Source organism: Cyprinus carpio, chromosome A5 (assembly GCF_018340385.1).
Source record: "Cyprinus carpio isolate SPL01 chromosome A5, ASM1834038v1, whole genome shotgun sequence".
In the NCBI taxonomy this organism is placed as follows: Eukaryota; Metazoa; Chordata; class Actinopteri; order Cypriniformes; family Cyprinidae; genus Cyprinus; species Cyprinus carpio.
The window spans coordinates 25,200,538-25,215,668 of NC_056576.1; the positions used below are offsets into that span (position 1 = coordinate 25,200,538).

General features: G+C 37.0%; 1 protein-coding gene across 2 annotated transcripts; it reads left to right on the forward strand.

The window, feature by feature from the left end:
- The first annotated feature begins 2,427 nt into the window (after positions 1 to 2,427).
- Positions 2,428 to 14,413, forward strand: LOC109065635 (threonine--tRNA ligase 1, cytoplasmic). Of its 2 annotated transcripts, XM_042757333.1 has the most exons (22): positions 2,428 to 2,630; positions 2,924 to 2,989; positions 3,356 to 3,546; positions 4,295 to 4,418; positions 4,629 to 4,750; positions 5,421 to 5,538; positions 5,625 to 5,689; positions 6,421 to 6,499; positions 6,691 to 6,837; positions 7,912 to 8,010; positions 8,302 to 8,468; positions 8,629 to 8,791; positions 9,155 to 9,292; positions 9,500 to 9,577; positions 9,662 to 9,762; positions 9,975 to 10,079; positions 10,160 to 10,232; positions 10,337 to 10,451; positions 11,429 to 12,289; positions 12,453 to 12,516; positions 13,033 to 13,090; positions 13,688 to 14,413. In XM_042757333.1, the coding sequence occupies exons 1-19, from the start codon at positions 2,574 to 2,576 to the stop codon at positions 11,575 to 11,577; spliced, it is 2,157 nt and encodes a 718-aa protein (XP_042613267.1). In that variant the 5' UTR covers positions 2,428 to 2,573; the 3' UTR covers positions 11,578 to 12,289; positions 12,453 to 12,516; positions 13,033 to 13,090; positions 13,688 to 14,413. The 2 variants fall into 2 exon arrangements, with proteins under 2 accessions (XP_042613267.1, XP_042613266.1); XM_042757332.1 differs by having other exon boundaries at positions 11,429 to 12,516.
- Positions 14,414 to 15,131: the final 718 nt, after the last annotated feature.

Genomic DNA, 15,131 nt, shown 5'->3' on the forward strand with positions numbered 1-15,131 from the left:
TATATCTAAACTCCAAGATTCATTCCTTGAGTTAATGTTCAGAATCCATCATTTTAAGTTACCTTGGGGTTGAATTCAAGACACCAAAACCATACAAACTCCATACACAGCCGTAAAAGAATGTATTACAATTAAAGTCTCAGACCGTAACAATCAATAAAAAAAAACTACAATTCAAGCGGCTGCACAATAACCATAAGGACATCACAAGAAATAATCCTCTGAACACAATTTGTTGTTGTTTTTTCTTTTTTCTTTCTTCCTTATGTCTCAGAAGTATTTTTCTAAGGCGGATGGTTTGGTTTGAAGCCTGTGTGACTTCTCTAGAATAAATTACTGACATGCACAGGGTGAATTTGCATAAGCCATTGGCCTATCCTTTGAGAGAAGCAGTTTTAAAATGTAGATACAAACCCTTTGTTCCCAGTGAAATTCATTGGAGTCACCTGTTCCACTTAGGCTGGCAAACAGCTGAAATTAAACAAACAAGAGGAGGATTATCCAGACAATATTTATGTTTCCTGAAGAAAATGTAGGCTTCAAAGTGTATCAGAGATGTCCTTGACCTTTTTGATCGGTTTAACATTTATTAAATGATTTTAACCTTCGAATTTATCACCTCCATATTTCCATCTGTGTGTCATTACAGTAGTAACCAGAATGTTGATGGTGTTGATCCAATATTTTCTCAATATTTAAGACATTGATAACATTTGGTAAAATCACACATTGCAGTAAACGCAAGGAGTAATTTCGAGGAAAGTAATTATTTCCAACCATTTCATCAAAGAAACAGGAAGCATTTCTTTTTCTATCATTTCTACAGTGTTATGGCTTCAAAATGCACTTTCTGGACCATTAAATTACAAGATATCTAATAGAGGCCCTCAGGTCAGACTCACACTAGACTCATCTTCTTAAACAAGTGTAAGGGCATGAAACCTGACCCAACTTTCACCCTAACTTTGCAGTTACATGCAATTCAATGTGCTTACTTTATGCTATGCATATAAATTAAACCTTAAAAAAAAAAAAACCCCGGCAAAATGGACTTTCAGGATTGCGACTTTCAGTACGAACTTCTATGAGTCTTCTGTGCTGTCTCTGTCTGTTTTATGTTATCTTTGAACATTCTTCAAAAATACATTAGAGTAGGTGGACGTGACAAATGTGCTCAAAAACAGTTTTTAAAAATTAAGGAGCATAAAATTTTAAGCACTGGGAGGTGGGGGGATACAGCTGTGCATTCAAGCAGAGGAAGACCGTGGATGACACGGTTCCATGATTTCCTTCAAGCAGATAAAGACTGTGGAGTGACGATTTCCAACCATTTATGGGGATTGTGTAAAGTGTGATTCAAAGTCCAAAACACCATTGAGTTTACAGGCTTTGTTTGGCCATGCTGAACAATTAGTTTTTCAAAATGAATGTAAATCCTCCTCAATGGAGTGTGAAGCAAATTTACATGCCCTGCTCTTACACACCTATAACACTGACACTAGAGCTCTGACCAGCATGTGAATAAATCTATAAATAATATAGACTTTTAATGCACAGTGTTGATGTTCGCTTGAGTTGATTCCTTAAACATATGAAAAAGCTTAAAAAAAAACAAACAAAAAAAGAAGCCTAATGAAATATCAATATCTGTAACAGCTTCAATACCCTTGTAAAAAGTAGAACAAGTCCCAAAATTTTTGAAGAGTTCAAGCTACGGCACACTTAACTTTGCAAAGTGAATAAAAAATAATTAAATGTTCTAGTAAATCCTGATCCTAAACAAAACCATTTGCTTTTCTAATGACACCTCTTCAAGTCCACAAACACCTCTTCTCCCAATTTGATAAAATATACACTTTCCAGTCCACAAGGGTTTTCAGTTCAAGAGCCTTGCTTATGAAATAATACACTAAGTTAAATGTAGAAGTAGTAGTTAGAGATAAATAATGTGTCGTACCCAGGCCAGCAGATTTGCTATAAATACTTGATGTAAACAAATGCATTTTGTGCAAGTAGCCTCTAAGGTGCTGTTTGTATACCACAGTGTCATATTATGTTAGTATTAATTGTTGTGCTTCTCATTTCTGCCCACTAGGTGCCACTAGAATGCATTGCTCTTATACAGCTTCTCGAATTGAACCCCTTTATTTTACATTTGAGAGGAAAGCCCACTGTAACATTTTTTGCTGAAGAAAGCTTCGTCTTGTTATTACTACTCTGACTAAAATTGCACATTAAGTTAGCAATATATATAATTAGCAATAACATTACAGACGTATATACAGTAAAAGTAAATACAGTACCTTTTATAGGATGTCGTTCGCGGTGCATCATCTTACTGCGCCAGAAATAAACTGTCCTGCCTGCTGATTGGTTTGTACTCACGTCAATCACAGTAAAGCGCCAATCACGGATAACATCCGAAAAACATCATATTGTTGCATCAGCTTTAGCATTGGATTCCCTGAAATATCCGGGAAACGTGTGTGCCGGTGTCCTGAATAAAGACTGTACAAATCTGTAAATTGTTAGGTCGTGTTACTTGCGCTTGCTTGTGATATTTTCGTCTAATTATGGCGGATGTGAGCGTGACCGAACAAATGAAGGATCTGAAAATGGACGAGAAGAAGGTATCAGATGTGCATGCAGTTAGCTGACTAAGATGGCTAGTGAAGTCCTTTGAGACAGTCACGGCATGTAGCTGTCAAAATGCTGAATTCCTTATTTTCATGTTTTTTTGTGACCTTTAGAACAAGTATATCTCGTTTATGTATATGTATAGCTTTGCAGTCAGGTTTTGTTTCTGTATCACTTTACAGTGGGTGGAGTGACATGTTTGAACTATTCTATTTGTTGACATGAACAACTAAGTTAATTGACAGTTGAAAGTAATAAGCAATGGACGTGGCACCCTTTCTTTCAGAACGTCAAAGATGGAGGAAAGAAAAAAAACAAGAATGCTGGTGGAGATGCAGGTGGCAGGGCTGAGGTTGGTGCTTGTATTACTCTGGTGTTGTGTTGTAGAGTATTGCAACTCTTGCATATTCCACAATGGACTTCAAAGATGCCATTCTCTACACGATCTAATAAGTGCATTATTAAGCGTGTGGCTAGTATTGTGCACATTATGTAACTAGAAAATATTTGGCAAATGTGCATTGATTTAAATATATACTCCTTGCCAGAGGAGTATGGGCTTGGTTTGATTCATAATTGCAAAGGCAGTATATGTCCTGTAATACTAAATTGTGCAATGGTTTATTATTCATGATATGTATACTTGTGTAGGACCCTTTAAACAATGGACAGTGGTAATGTGATAATAATAGGAGTTTTGTCTCTTTCTGCTCTATAGTTGAGTCCTCAACCACAGTACATCGAGGAACGCCTGTCCATTTATAACAAGCTAAAGGCAGAACATGATGCACTGCTGGCTGAGAAAGCAGCAAAAGACAGCAAGCCCATCAAGATCACGCTGCCCGATGGAACAGTAGTCGATGGGGAGTCCTGGAAGACCACACCGTACCAGGTTGCCTGTGGCATCAGGTTAGTGATTAAACTAAATAGACAAGCATTTCCAATTCTGATGCTGCCAAGCTGCTTGGACCAATGACACTTGTGAAAGATTTGTAAACTTGCCTTCAAGGTCCTGTATGCAATTTTAATACTTAAATATTGCAAGTTATAAACATTGAGGCTTCATGCACTCAAAACATTGCTCTGTTTATTTGAATGATCTGGCATATGTTCATATTTACATATTGACTCAGCTAGTGGCGTGAATGTGGGGTGGGACATTGGATACAGTTGTCAACATTTACATTTGTGCATTTAGCAGACCTTATTATCCAAAGCAACTTACAATAGAGGAATATAAGGAATTCTTCGCAGCCAAATATATTAATAGTGTAAACTGTCAGGTTTATTAGAACGCTAGACTAGATAACATTTTTTTTGTGTGATGTGTGAATTGTTATATACAAGTCAACCTTAAACTTAAACCTCTCTATTTCATTGCAACGCACAAAAAAAATGGTGAAGTGCTTGATTGCATTATGCATCCAACTCAAGCAATAACTTGTAATCACAATGTACAGTATGACATTATACATTTATGCATTTAGCAGACACTTTTATCCAAAGCGACTTACAGTGCATTCAGGCTAACACATTTTACCTAACATGTGTTCCCTGGGAATCAAACCCACAACCTTTTGTGCTGCTAATGCAATGCTCTACCACTGAGCCACAGGAATACTATATAATGTGTTTTATAATGTGTTTTACTTAACAGCCAAGGCCTTGCTGATAATACTGTGATCTCTAAAGTGAACAATGAGGTATGGGATCTGGACAGGCCCTTAGAGGAAAACTGCAGTCTAGTGCTTCTCAAATTCGACGACGAAGAGGCACAAGCAGTAAGTTTAGAGTTTTCTTCAAGTTTGCATTTGCTTTATTCATTTTAATGAATTCTAGTCCACAATAGCAGTGACCCCACCTCAAATGAAAGGTCACCAAAGTAGTGCATTTATAAGCATAAAGAAATGTTTATATCATGAATTATTTTATTGCATAGATGATTTAAAAAGTGCATATTTGCATATTTTTAAAAACCTTTTTCTCTTAAGGTTTATTGGCACTCCAGTGCCCACATAATGGGAGAAGCCATGGAGCGAGTTTATGGAGGATGCCTTTGTTACGGGCCACCCATTGAGAATGGCTTTTACTATGATATGTTTCTTGAAAATGAGTAAGTCAAACATATTCTCTGTTGTTTTTTTTGTTTGTTTTTTTATTAGAATGATTTGGGGTGTTCATGAACAGAACTGTAGTATTCCAGAGCAGACTACAGGTGTTGAATTATGACATGCTTCTCACAAATCATCCATGCTAGTGCAAGTCGCTGTTGTGTCCATTTACAATCTATTGTTTAGAACAGTCAGTCAAATCTTGAAAAAGACATTAATTCATCTGTGATGATAAATTATGCTAAGTAGCTCGACAAGAGATAAAACATTTAGTCTTTTTGTTCAGGAGTTTTTTCATTCCTTTTTGCAATTACATGACCTTTTGTTTAACCAGAATCAGTGCAGTGGCTGTAGATAAGCAGGAAGGAACATAATAAATGCAGTAGTTTACTTGTTGAAAGCCAGTCTGTTCAAATGTTATTCTTTATGATAATAGCACTGTCAAGCCCTGTCTTGTTTGTTAGTGTGGCTCTGTCTGGTCCAAAATAGTCATAGAAGATGACTTCTGGTAAACTAAAGTTTCTTTAATTGGTGACATCTCTGAGATATTTGGTAATTCTTTGCACTGTAGTTTTTATTTAAGAAGAGCTTATGTTTTTTTTAACGAAACCTGTGCACCTCTGTGTGCTTGGCTTTCTCTACCCTCTCCCTTCCTTTCTTGCTGGTTCTCAGAGGTGTATCGAGTAATGATTTCCCCTGTTTGGAGAACTTGTGTAAGAAGATCATCAAAGAGAAGCAACCCTTTGAGAGGCTGGAGGTAAAGAAGGAGACTCTGTTGGAGATGTTCAAGGTATGTGCTCATGCTGTGAATAAACCCTTAACACTCGAGTGGCTTGAAGTTCAGTCTAGTGAAATCTGCTAATGTTTTTCTTCTAGTACAACAAGTTCAAGTGCAGGATCCTAAATGAAAAGGTTAACACCCCAACAACTACAGTTTACAGGTACGAGTTTGGTTGCAAAACATACAATTTGAAGTGTATGTTTTGTATTATTCATTTATTTATTTCATACCTTTGAAAAGTCTATTTACACTGCCATTCAAAAGTTTGTGGTTTGAAAAAAATAACACTTCTATTCAGCAAGGCCACATTAAATTGGTTGAAAGTGAAAAGACTTTTACATTGTTACAAGTGAAATGCTGTTCTTTTGAATTTTCTGTTGATCAAAGAATCCTGAATCAAAGCATAACTGAAAGAAACAAAGCTCAAATGTTTTCAACATTGATGATAAGAAATGTTTCTCCAGCATTAAATAAGCATATTCAGCAGAATGATTTCTGAAGGATACTTAAGACTGGAGTATTCATGCTGAAAGTTTTGCCATTACAGGAATAAGTTCAAATAGAAAACATTTATTTTAAATCTTAATATTTCACAATTACAGTTTTTACTGTATTTTTGGACAGATTAATACAGTTTTGGTGAGCCAAAGGGAAAAATCTTACCAACCTCAAACTTTTGAGTTATATATATATATGTGTGTATATATGTATGTGTGTGTGTGTGTGTGTGTGTGTATGTGTGTGTGTGTGTGTGTATATGTATGTATATATATATATATATATATATATATATATATATATATATATATATATATATATATATATATATATATATATATACAGTATATTTATACCTTAGTTTATTTACACATTTTGCTGCTGGTTCTGTAGGTGTGGACCTTTGATCGATCTGTGCAGAGGACCTCATGTAAGACATACAGGAAAGATCAAGGCCTTGAAGATCCACAAGGTGCACAATTCAGCCCTTTTCTTAAATTTTCCCCAGTATCCTTGCAGAACCTTTCAACAACTTAAACTTACTTTCAATTAAAACTCGCTTCCATAGTCCTCTATGTCCTATTACCCTAACCTGTACATTAGACGTATTATTCCTACAGCATGATGTGTAATCTCAAATGATGCATATGATGTTCATCACAGAATTCTTCTACATACTGGGAGGGCAAAGCTGACATGGAGAGCCTCCAAAGGCTCTATGGCATCTCTTTCCCTGATCCCAAGATGCTGAAAGAATGGGAGAAATTCCAGGAAGAAGCCAAGAACAGGGATCATCGCAAACTTGGAAGGGTATGTGTAAATGTTTGAAGGTGTACATGCATACATGATCGAAACCCACCACTCATCTGAATATTTAATGGATTTTTACAATAAACCATTTCACCATAAACCCAGGTACTGTTAACAGATATAGGCCAAAAATACACATGAAACATGCATGTGGCAGCACATCATATAAACATAAATATGCTAATGGTGCACAATGTTTTTGACTCACACATACAATAAAATCTTAATAAAAAGTCTTTCATACTCTACCGTTCAAAAGTCCATTTTTTTTTTTTTAAAGCAGTCTCTTGTGCTCACCAAGCACACTGTTAACTGCATGAATGTTTTCTATTATAATATATTTTAAATGGTCATCTATTCCTGGGATGCAAAGCTGAATTTTCAGCATCCTTTAGTCCAGTCTCCATTGTCACATGATCTTCCAGTAATTATTCTAATATGCTGATTTTGTGCTCAAGAAAATTTTATTATTATTATCATCAATGTTGAAAACTGTTGTGCTGCTTTTTGTAGACATTTGGGAAGGATTTGTTTATGAATATAAAGAACAGCATTTATTTGAACACGTATGCGCATCTGCACTACTGGAAGTAAATGATTATAAGAAGTCAGCAGTGTACAAATTACTCCAAAAAAGCCATTTTCCACTGAACATTTGGGGGACAAACTGCTCAGTGCTCACAATGGAGGACATGTGGACACCTTGGTGTGCTAATGACTCAGGCAGCAAGCTGCCCCCCTCTCGAATCTGTAGTGACTGCCGACAGGTCTGATAGGTGGAGAGAACGGGGACTGCCCATAAAGAAGGCAGATGTCTGTCTCCTTAATGTGCCATCTGTTCATGGGCATGCTGATGGGTGCACAGGGAACATTTTGTCACAACAAAAGCAAGAGCATAATCTGCCATTTGTTCTATTTTTTTGTCTCTCTTGCTCGTTTTAACTTTTCGTTCTTTTCCTTTGTATCCTCCTGTATTCTTGATTAGATTCCTGACCTGTATAATTATTGTTTCTCTCATGTTTGATGTTGTTGTTTTACACACTCTCTTTCTCTCTCTCTTTGCTGTCTTTCCAGGAACAAGACTTGTTTTTCTTCCATGACCTGAGCCCCGGTAGCTGTTTCTTTCTGCCTAAAGGAGCCTACATCTATAATACTCTGATCGAGTTTATTAGGGTGAGTTTCCCCCATTTCGAATTCGTAGTTCATTCTGTTACTACAGGGCCAATATCATCATTTAAAAAAATTACAATAGCAGACAAAACAAGGGTGTGACGTGGACCAGTTTGCAGAGGTCTATTAGCATATGCTAAATTGCATTTTATGGATGTCATGGTTCGGTAGACCATGTAATGGATAGGTTGGTCCACTTCATGGACCCCGTTAATGATTGTGAGCCAACCACTTGAATATTTATGTATGTTCACAGACCGTTTTTGTTGTTCTGTGCTATATTTTATTGTGTAGAGTGAATACAGAAAGAGGGGATTCCAGGAAGTGGTCACACCGAACATCTACAACAGCAAACTGTGGCAAACCTCAGGACACTGGCAGCACTACAGTGAAAACATGTTCTCCTTTGAGGTGGAGAAGGAGATCTTTGCTCTTAAGCCCATGAACTGTCCTGGACACTGGTACAAAATATTTCTATATTATTCCCTAAGCAACAGATGTTTTGAAGTGTTTGATAATCATGACAGGCATTGACAGTATCCCCAAATGCAGAAAGTTAAGCGAGGAAAATAATTTTTGGGCAGAATTTTCTTCATCTAGCATTTTTTCTTTATATGTCAGTCTGATGTTTGACCACCGGCCGCGCTCTTGGAGGGAACTGCCCCTGCGTCTGGCTGACTTTGGGGTCTTGCACCGTAACGAGTTGTCTGGAGCTCTTACTGGTCTGACCAGAGTCAGACGTTTCCAACAAGATGATGCACACATCTTCTGCTCTATGGACCAGGCATGTTACTTTGGAATACATGATACATTTTTATACCTTCTTCAGAGTTCCCATACTTGGAGAAGTCATTGAAACTGATAAAATCTAAAAAAGTAAAAAAGTAGTGGGATTTCTAATTTGAATTGAATTTGTTGGGTTATGCTCTTTATTAGTGATCTCTGTAGTATTGTTTTAATAATCCTGATTTAGTAATCACAAACAACTGGAAAAGCCATGGAAACTGTGTGGGAGCCCAGCATTTTTCAGTGTGTTAAAGAGCTATGTTTGGTTCATGAGTCTATTAATGATTTGTTTGTTTGAATTGCAATCAAGAGGTCTTTTTTTTCCTCATCTTACCTCCTTACCTATTTTCCTATCTAACAGATTGAATCTGAGATAAAGGGTTGCCTGAACTTCCTGCGTACAGTGTATGATGTGTTTGGCTTCACCTTCAAATTGAACCTTTCCACAAGGCCAGAGAAGTTCCTAGGAGAACCTGAAGTGTGGGACCAGGCTGAGAAGGTAGAATTTAGTGTCACATGATCCTTCAGAAATCAGAAAACAGTTGTTCCGCTTAGTATTTTTGTGGAAAAGGTGATACTTTTTTTTTTTTTGATCAATAGAAAGTTCAAAAGAACAGCATTTATTTGAAATAGAAATAATTTGTAAAGTTATAAATGTCTTTTACTGTCACATTTGACTTCATTAAGCCATTTTTAATTGTTTTAGCAACTGGAGAACAGCTTGAATGATTTCGGAGAGAAATGGGTTCTGAATCCTGGTGATGGAGCTTTCTACGGACCAAAGGTACAAACAGATAAAGCAAGCATAATATCAAATATGAACGCTTAAGAAAAGACTTATACTAATTTTTCTGTTTATGTGATTCAGATTGATATTCAGATAAAGGATGCCATCGGCAGGTATCACCAATGTGCCACCATTCAGCTGGACTTCCAGTTGCCTATTCGCTTCAATCTCACATTTGTCAGGTATGTTTACTCAAGATGACATTAAATCTTTGTTTGTATATAACAATAAAGGAAATGTAGACCGAGGACATCCAGAGCACTCGTTTCTGTTCCCTGTACAACAATGACATTTTGTGGTTATATTTGATTACTACACCCCTCCTGAATTTAATTTCAAAATCTTCAAGAGTGCAAGTTGTTGACTTCATAACCCAAACATTGTCTCTCTTCAGCCATGATGGTGATGACAAGAAGAGGCCCGTGATCATCCATAGAGCCATCCTGGGCTCAGTGGAACGAATGATTGCCATCCTGACTGAAAACTATGGGGGAAAGTGGTACGGCTGAGGAGGAGACTCATGTTTAGTCACAGACCATATGTGCGCATACCAAATTCTCCTGCTTTTGTTTCCCACAGGCCACTGTGGCTGTCCCCACGTCAGGTGATGGTGGTTCCTGTTGGACCCACTTGTGATGAATATGCCCAGAGAGTATGTTCTGCTCGCAATTTATCACATACTAGTAGCTGTTAGCTCTAATCCCAGCATAAACGGCCAGGTCATTGTTATCAAAAACAATCCCTTGTCAATCTCAGGTACAACAGGAGTTCCACAGGGGAGGGCTGATGACTGATGTGGATCTGGACCCAGGCTGCACCCTGAACAAGAAGATCAGGAATGCACAGTTAGCTCAGTACAATTTTATTTTAGGTGAGTGATCCTGCATAATGTTTAAAGGCAGGGTAGGTGATTGAGCTACATTGTTGTTATGCTGGTTGAAAGTCTCTTTACATCTCGATCGCAATCACTAAGTTAAGTGGTCTAAATGTATTTATGTGTATTATATATCATCTGTGGAAGGTGTAGGAGCATAAAATGTCCATCCAATCTTATCACTTTACCCGAGGGCTACGATAGGCTGTCCTACCTTCCTGTCAATGTATGTATTTACATACCTCTGCGCACCGTATTTGCACAGACATGATACGTCATCAGCGCGTTCCATTACGCTATAGCAGACCGAGCGGCAATGGAAGGTGTAATTGTTCTAATATTATGCGCTTTGTACTGTAATGTTTTCTCACTGGTGAATGAGACGTGAGGTAGTCTGACAGTGTTGCTTTCAACCCTCCACCAACACCGTCTCTCATTGTGTTGCTGGTTAGTAAGCCTCTGGTCTGACTGTGCGTGTTCACGTGTTTTGGGGAGGCGTGGCTTTGGAGAGTGATTCGCAGGGAGGGTGGGATCTTGCTATTTGCTAGCCTCTCTGAAATCACCTACCCTACCTTTAAATAAGAAAAAGGTGTAAAAATCATGGTTTGTTCCTGTTTACTACTGCTAATTATTTGTGTGTTTTTTTTAGTGAGTGTGTGTTGTAGTGCAAGTAGTTTAGTCATTTAACGAACTTAATTTTTCTAGTTATTTGCATATGGTGGCTAATGAATGGTCTCGCGCATTCAAAGAAAACTGCATGCTTCTTTGTAACAAAATTGCCTTGTTTCATAAAACCCTAAACGACACAAGCAAACCATGACAGCTTCTCAGTAGCTTGTATTAAAATGGCATGTGAATTTATTTCCCCTATATTTTAATTTACAATGTCAGCAGCATATATGTTTAGTTTACACAGACATTGTAGTTGTAATGAATTCACAGTGATCCTAACTTTTACGATTGATGTATAACAGTGGTGGGTGAGAAGGAGAAAAGCAGTGACACAGTGAACGTTAGGACTCGGGACAACAAGGTGCACGGAGAGAGGAGTCTGGCGGACTGCATGAAGCGACTCAAGGAGCTGAAAGCCTCAAGATCCCGGAACGCAGAGGAGGAATTCTGAACTCCCTAAACCTCCTGCCAGCTCTTCCTTCATATGCCATATGCTCAAATACCGCTGGGGAGCAGCGTGCTGCTATTCTGCACAGATGATCCATACCTTCTCAGCTAGATCTCTGTGCTTGAGGGGCTCCGTTTTTAAATCAGTGACAATATTTTATAACTAATCATTCAACTGTCTGAAAGTCTGTAGATCTGATAAATTGTCAGTACATTGCTTTAAAAAAAACTCTGTAAAAATATCCTGGGGTGTTCATTTGTCAGTCATTATTCTATGTTATAGGAAAGGGACTTTTCTATCAATACATGTGTATGGGTTAATGACAATAATGTCTGGTAACTTGTCTGATGTGGTTGAGATGAAATAAAACGGTATATCTTTCCACTCTTTTATGTCTCACTTTTGCTATAACGTCTTCAAATAGAGGTCGAAGCTGTTATTGTTGGAATATTTGTAATCATCATGAACAGTGCAGAGAAGAACACACTGCAGGAGCAGACGTAGCTGTTTACGTCAAGCGCACCAGTGCTTTCACTTTCACTTGCGATGTTCAGGTGATTTATGAGAAATTGTCTGATTTCAGATCGTTCGTCTAACCGGATAGACGAGCCAGTAGTAAACGAGATGAAGACTTCAGTGTTTTAATATTTTGGGACATATTATAGCTAGTTATTTTTACCTGCTATAGTGAAAGTATCTATTTTATTTTCCCATCGTATCCTTCTGCAGTCGGGCGACAGCTGAGGTTTAAAAAAAAAAAAAGACAGCTGAGGTTTTGTCTGCAGGATGTTTACTCGCAAATAGACTTCTGTTTTTTATTGTTCACTCATAAAAAGTTCTGTTGAACAGAATGCTCTTTAACTACACTTTAAACGCAGTTCGGCGCTGCTTTTAAAGGAAGAAAAAAAAAAGAATTCGATTTAGGATGATTTCCCTGATAAGGTAAGTCAAAAGTATTTTGTACGGTATATATGTGTGGGAAACACTGCTGCCATGAAATAACTATTGAAAGAGACGCCTTATGACAGGATATTAATACTGGACATTATATAAGCCGACCTATATAAAGTAAGGAAGCAATATGCTTAACTAGCCTCTATTTGAAAGAAAAACAAGATAGTTGGCTATACTGTTTAATTTCGCTTTCAGTTATGCGCAGTAACCTTGGTTGCTTGAAAAATGTACTTATGCGTTTTTTCTTTGAAAATGGCATTTGATATCGTGTTTTTCTGTCTGATGCAGACATGAAGTGGTATTTTTAGCGTTTAAAGTATTTTTGGGCCACTGTAGTTATATGATTAAGACGGAGGCTCATAAACCCGACAGGCTGAGACAGGCGTCAAAACATACATTAAAGTTCACCTTTAAAGCAATGTCTAATGTCTAACTTCTTTCAAGAACTTCTCTCAATAATAATAGTTTGCTATAATTAATTGAGAAATTATTTACTGGTTTCAGTTCTGCGATGGAGTTCACAGACGAGGAGAAAATATGGCTGCAAAGAGTGTCTGCTGAAGTAAGAATATTTTTCTTCTTCGTAATTTCTTTATCTCTTTTTTTGTATGCGAAAATCAAAATTTTCAATAATAATAATAATATTAATAATAAACACGCATGTTTTTCTATTTTTTTTTATGGGAATTTTAATGTTTTGAGTAATGATGGTGGTATTAATTATAGATATGAATTCTTACTGATTTTTATTAAACATCTAAAGACTCATCTTTTTTGCCTGCACTTAACCAACTAATACTAGTACTTACCTTTTCTTTTCTTGTCTATCATATTCAAAACAAACAAAAAAAAAAAAAAAAACCCTTTACGTGTTCTGTATTAGACTAACTGAGACTTGTCATAGCACTTGTATACCGTCTGTTCTCTCGTTGATCTGATTGTTTCTACTGTTATCATCTGTAAGTCGCTTTTCAATAAAAGCGTCTGCTAAATGATTAAATGTAAATGTAAATGTGCATCTTATGCCATGCGATGGTATAATAGTATAGTACAAGTTCTACTGTATAATTTTCATCTGCCTACTTTGAATTAAATCATCTGCAGCATACATATATGTAAATTTAATAATAATAATAATTAATGTATTTTACTTATTTAGATACCTGAAGGAAATGAACTCACTCCAAAGGAGAAGCAATTACGGGAGAAAGCAAAGCCAGAGACTGAATTTCAGGCCCAGCTCTTCCAGGCTATGGCTTCCATAAGATTTGCACTGAATGATCCCATAACCTCAACAATAGAGGTGAAAAACTCTGTCCATCAGAGAAGCAGTGTCTCATCACAATGTGGATAATCATCAAATGCCAAGATGATGACACGTTTCCCTTAATCTTTTTCATGATCTCACCTGGGTATTCTTATCTTATTAATGATTTATTAGTGGATGTCAGGTTTAGATCATACAATACACCAGGGAATGTGACGGCATTAAGTTTTTTTGACCTCAGCTCATGAAATGTTTCCTCAGTTAAGCACAAATGGATGCTTCATTGCTGTACAAAGTTGGAATATAATGCTAATGCTGTTTGCATGCTCTTTTATTGTTGTATGATCTATGAAATCACTGGAAAACAAGAAACCAGGTTGTTTTTGTTTTTAAAATGTCATGCTTTTTTCCACATACATGCTAATGCTTTTGAAATGTTGCCAAGTGAAGGTCTTTCAAAAACTCAGTACGCCTTACTTTTATCATGCTCGCAGGGATGATAACATCTCTACCTCATTCACAATACAATAACAAACAGTACATGTTTTCTTTTGCTCACATGTGTAATAAATAAATTGGACCATGATATTTGGAAAACAGTAAAGTTGAATTTTTAGATGTCTGTTTCAATACTGTTTACTTTATATGATTTCTATCCATAGTCCAACACAAATGTTATTTCCAAAAATGTATGTGCATTCCACCCTGTTTCCACAATTAGCCTAACATTTTTTAAAAGATTTGACTTTACTTTAAAATAAGTAAAAATTTTAACGAACCAGTGGAGTCTATTCTTATGTATTTTTATGCAGTAATTAAATTGTAAGATCCTCACAATTTCAGTATATTTTTTATAGCCGTTTGTGTGCAGGAAATACGTCACTTGTTGCTATTACTCTGACATCCACACGGTGGTGTTACTAAGCAAGATTACAAACGCCACAAGGAAAGAAGAAACCGATGAAGTAAAAAAACCAGACAGACTGAATTTTAATCTTCTCTTCAATTAACCCCTGGTTCTAAGTGATATATAGCAGAGGGCCGATGAGCACTTCATGAATCCTCCATCTCCTGCCTGGGGTAAATTCTCACCATATGTTTCATCGGGCACCTGGCCATATGGGGTTAGAATGCTCCATTGAGCTAAACAAACTGAGCTTCTCCTACATACAGAAGTCAGTGTATGAGGACAATGAGGGCTGCCTGAGCTCACTGTTCTGGATCAAGAGTCTCCAGCAACATGGCTCATCAGCTAACCTCTGGAGAGAAGCTATGAGAGGAACTTTAAGAGGAGTAAAAATAATGCATTTAAATAACGCTCACACAGCTAAATGTG

Excerpts from the sequence above, each read along its gene's own strand:
- LOC109065635 (XM_042757332.1), top strand. The coding sequence starts at position 2,574 with ATGGCGGATGTGAGCGTGACCGAACAAATGAAGGATCTGAAAATGGAC. Across the intron at positions 2,631-2,923 it reads TGAAAATGGACGAGAAGAAG|AACGTCAAAGATGGAGGAAA; the intron begins GTATCAGATGTG and ends CCTTTCTTTCAG. Across the intron at positions 9,293-9,499 it reads TGTGGGACCAGGCTGAGAAG|CAACTGGAGAACAGCTTGAA; the intron begins GTAGAATTTAGT and ends TAATTGTTTTAG.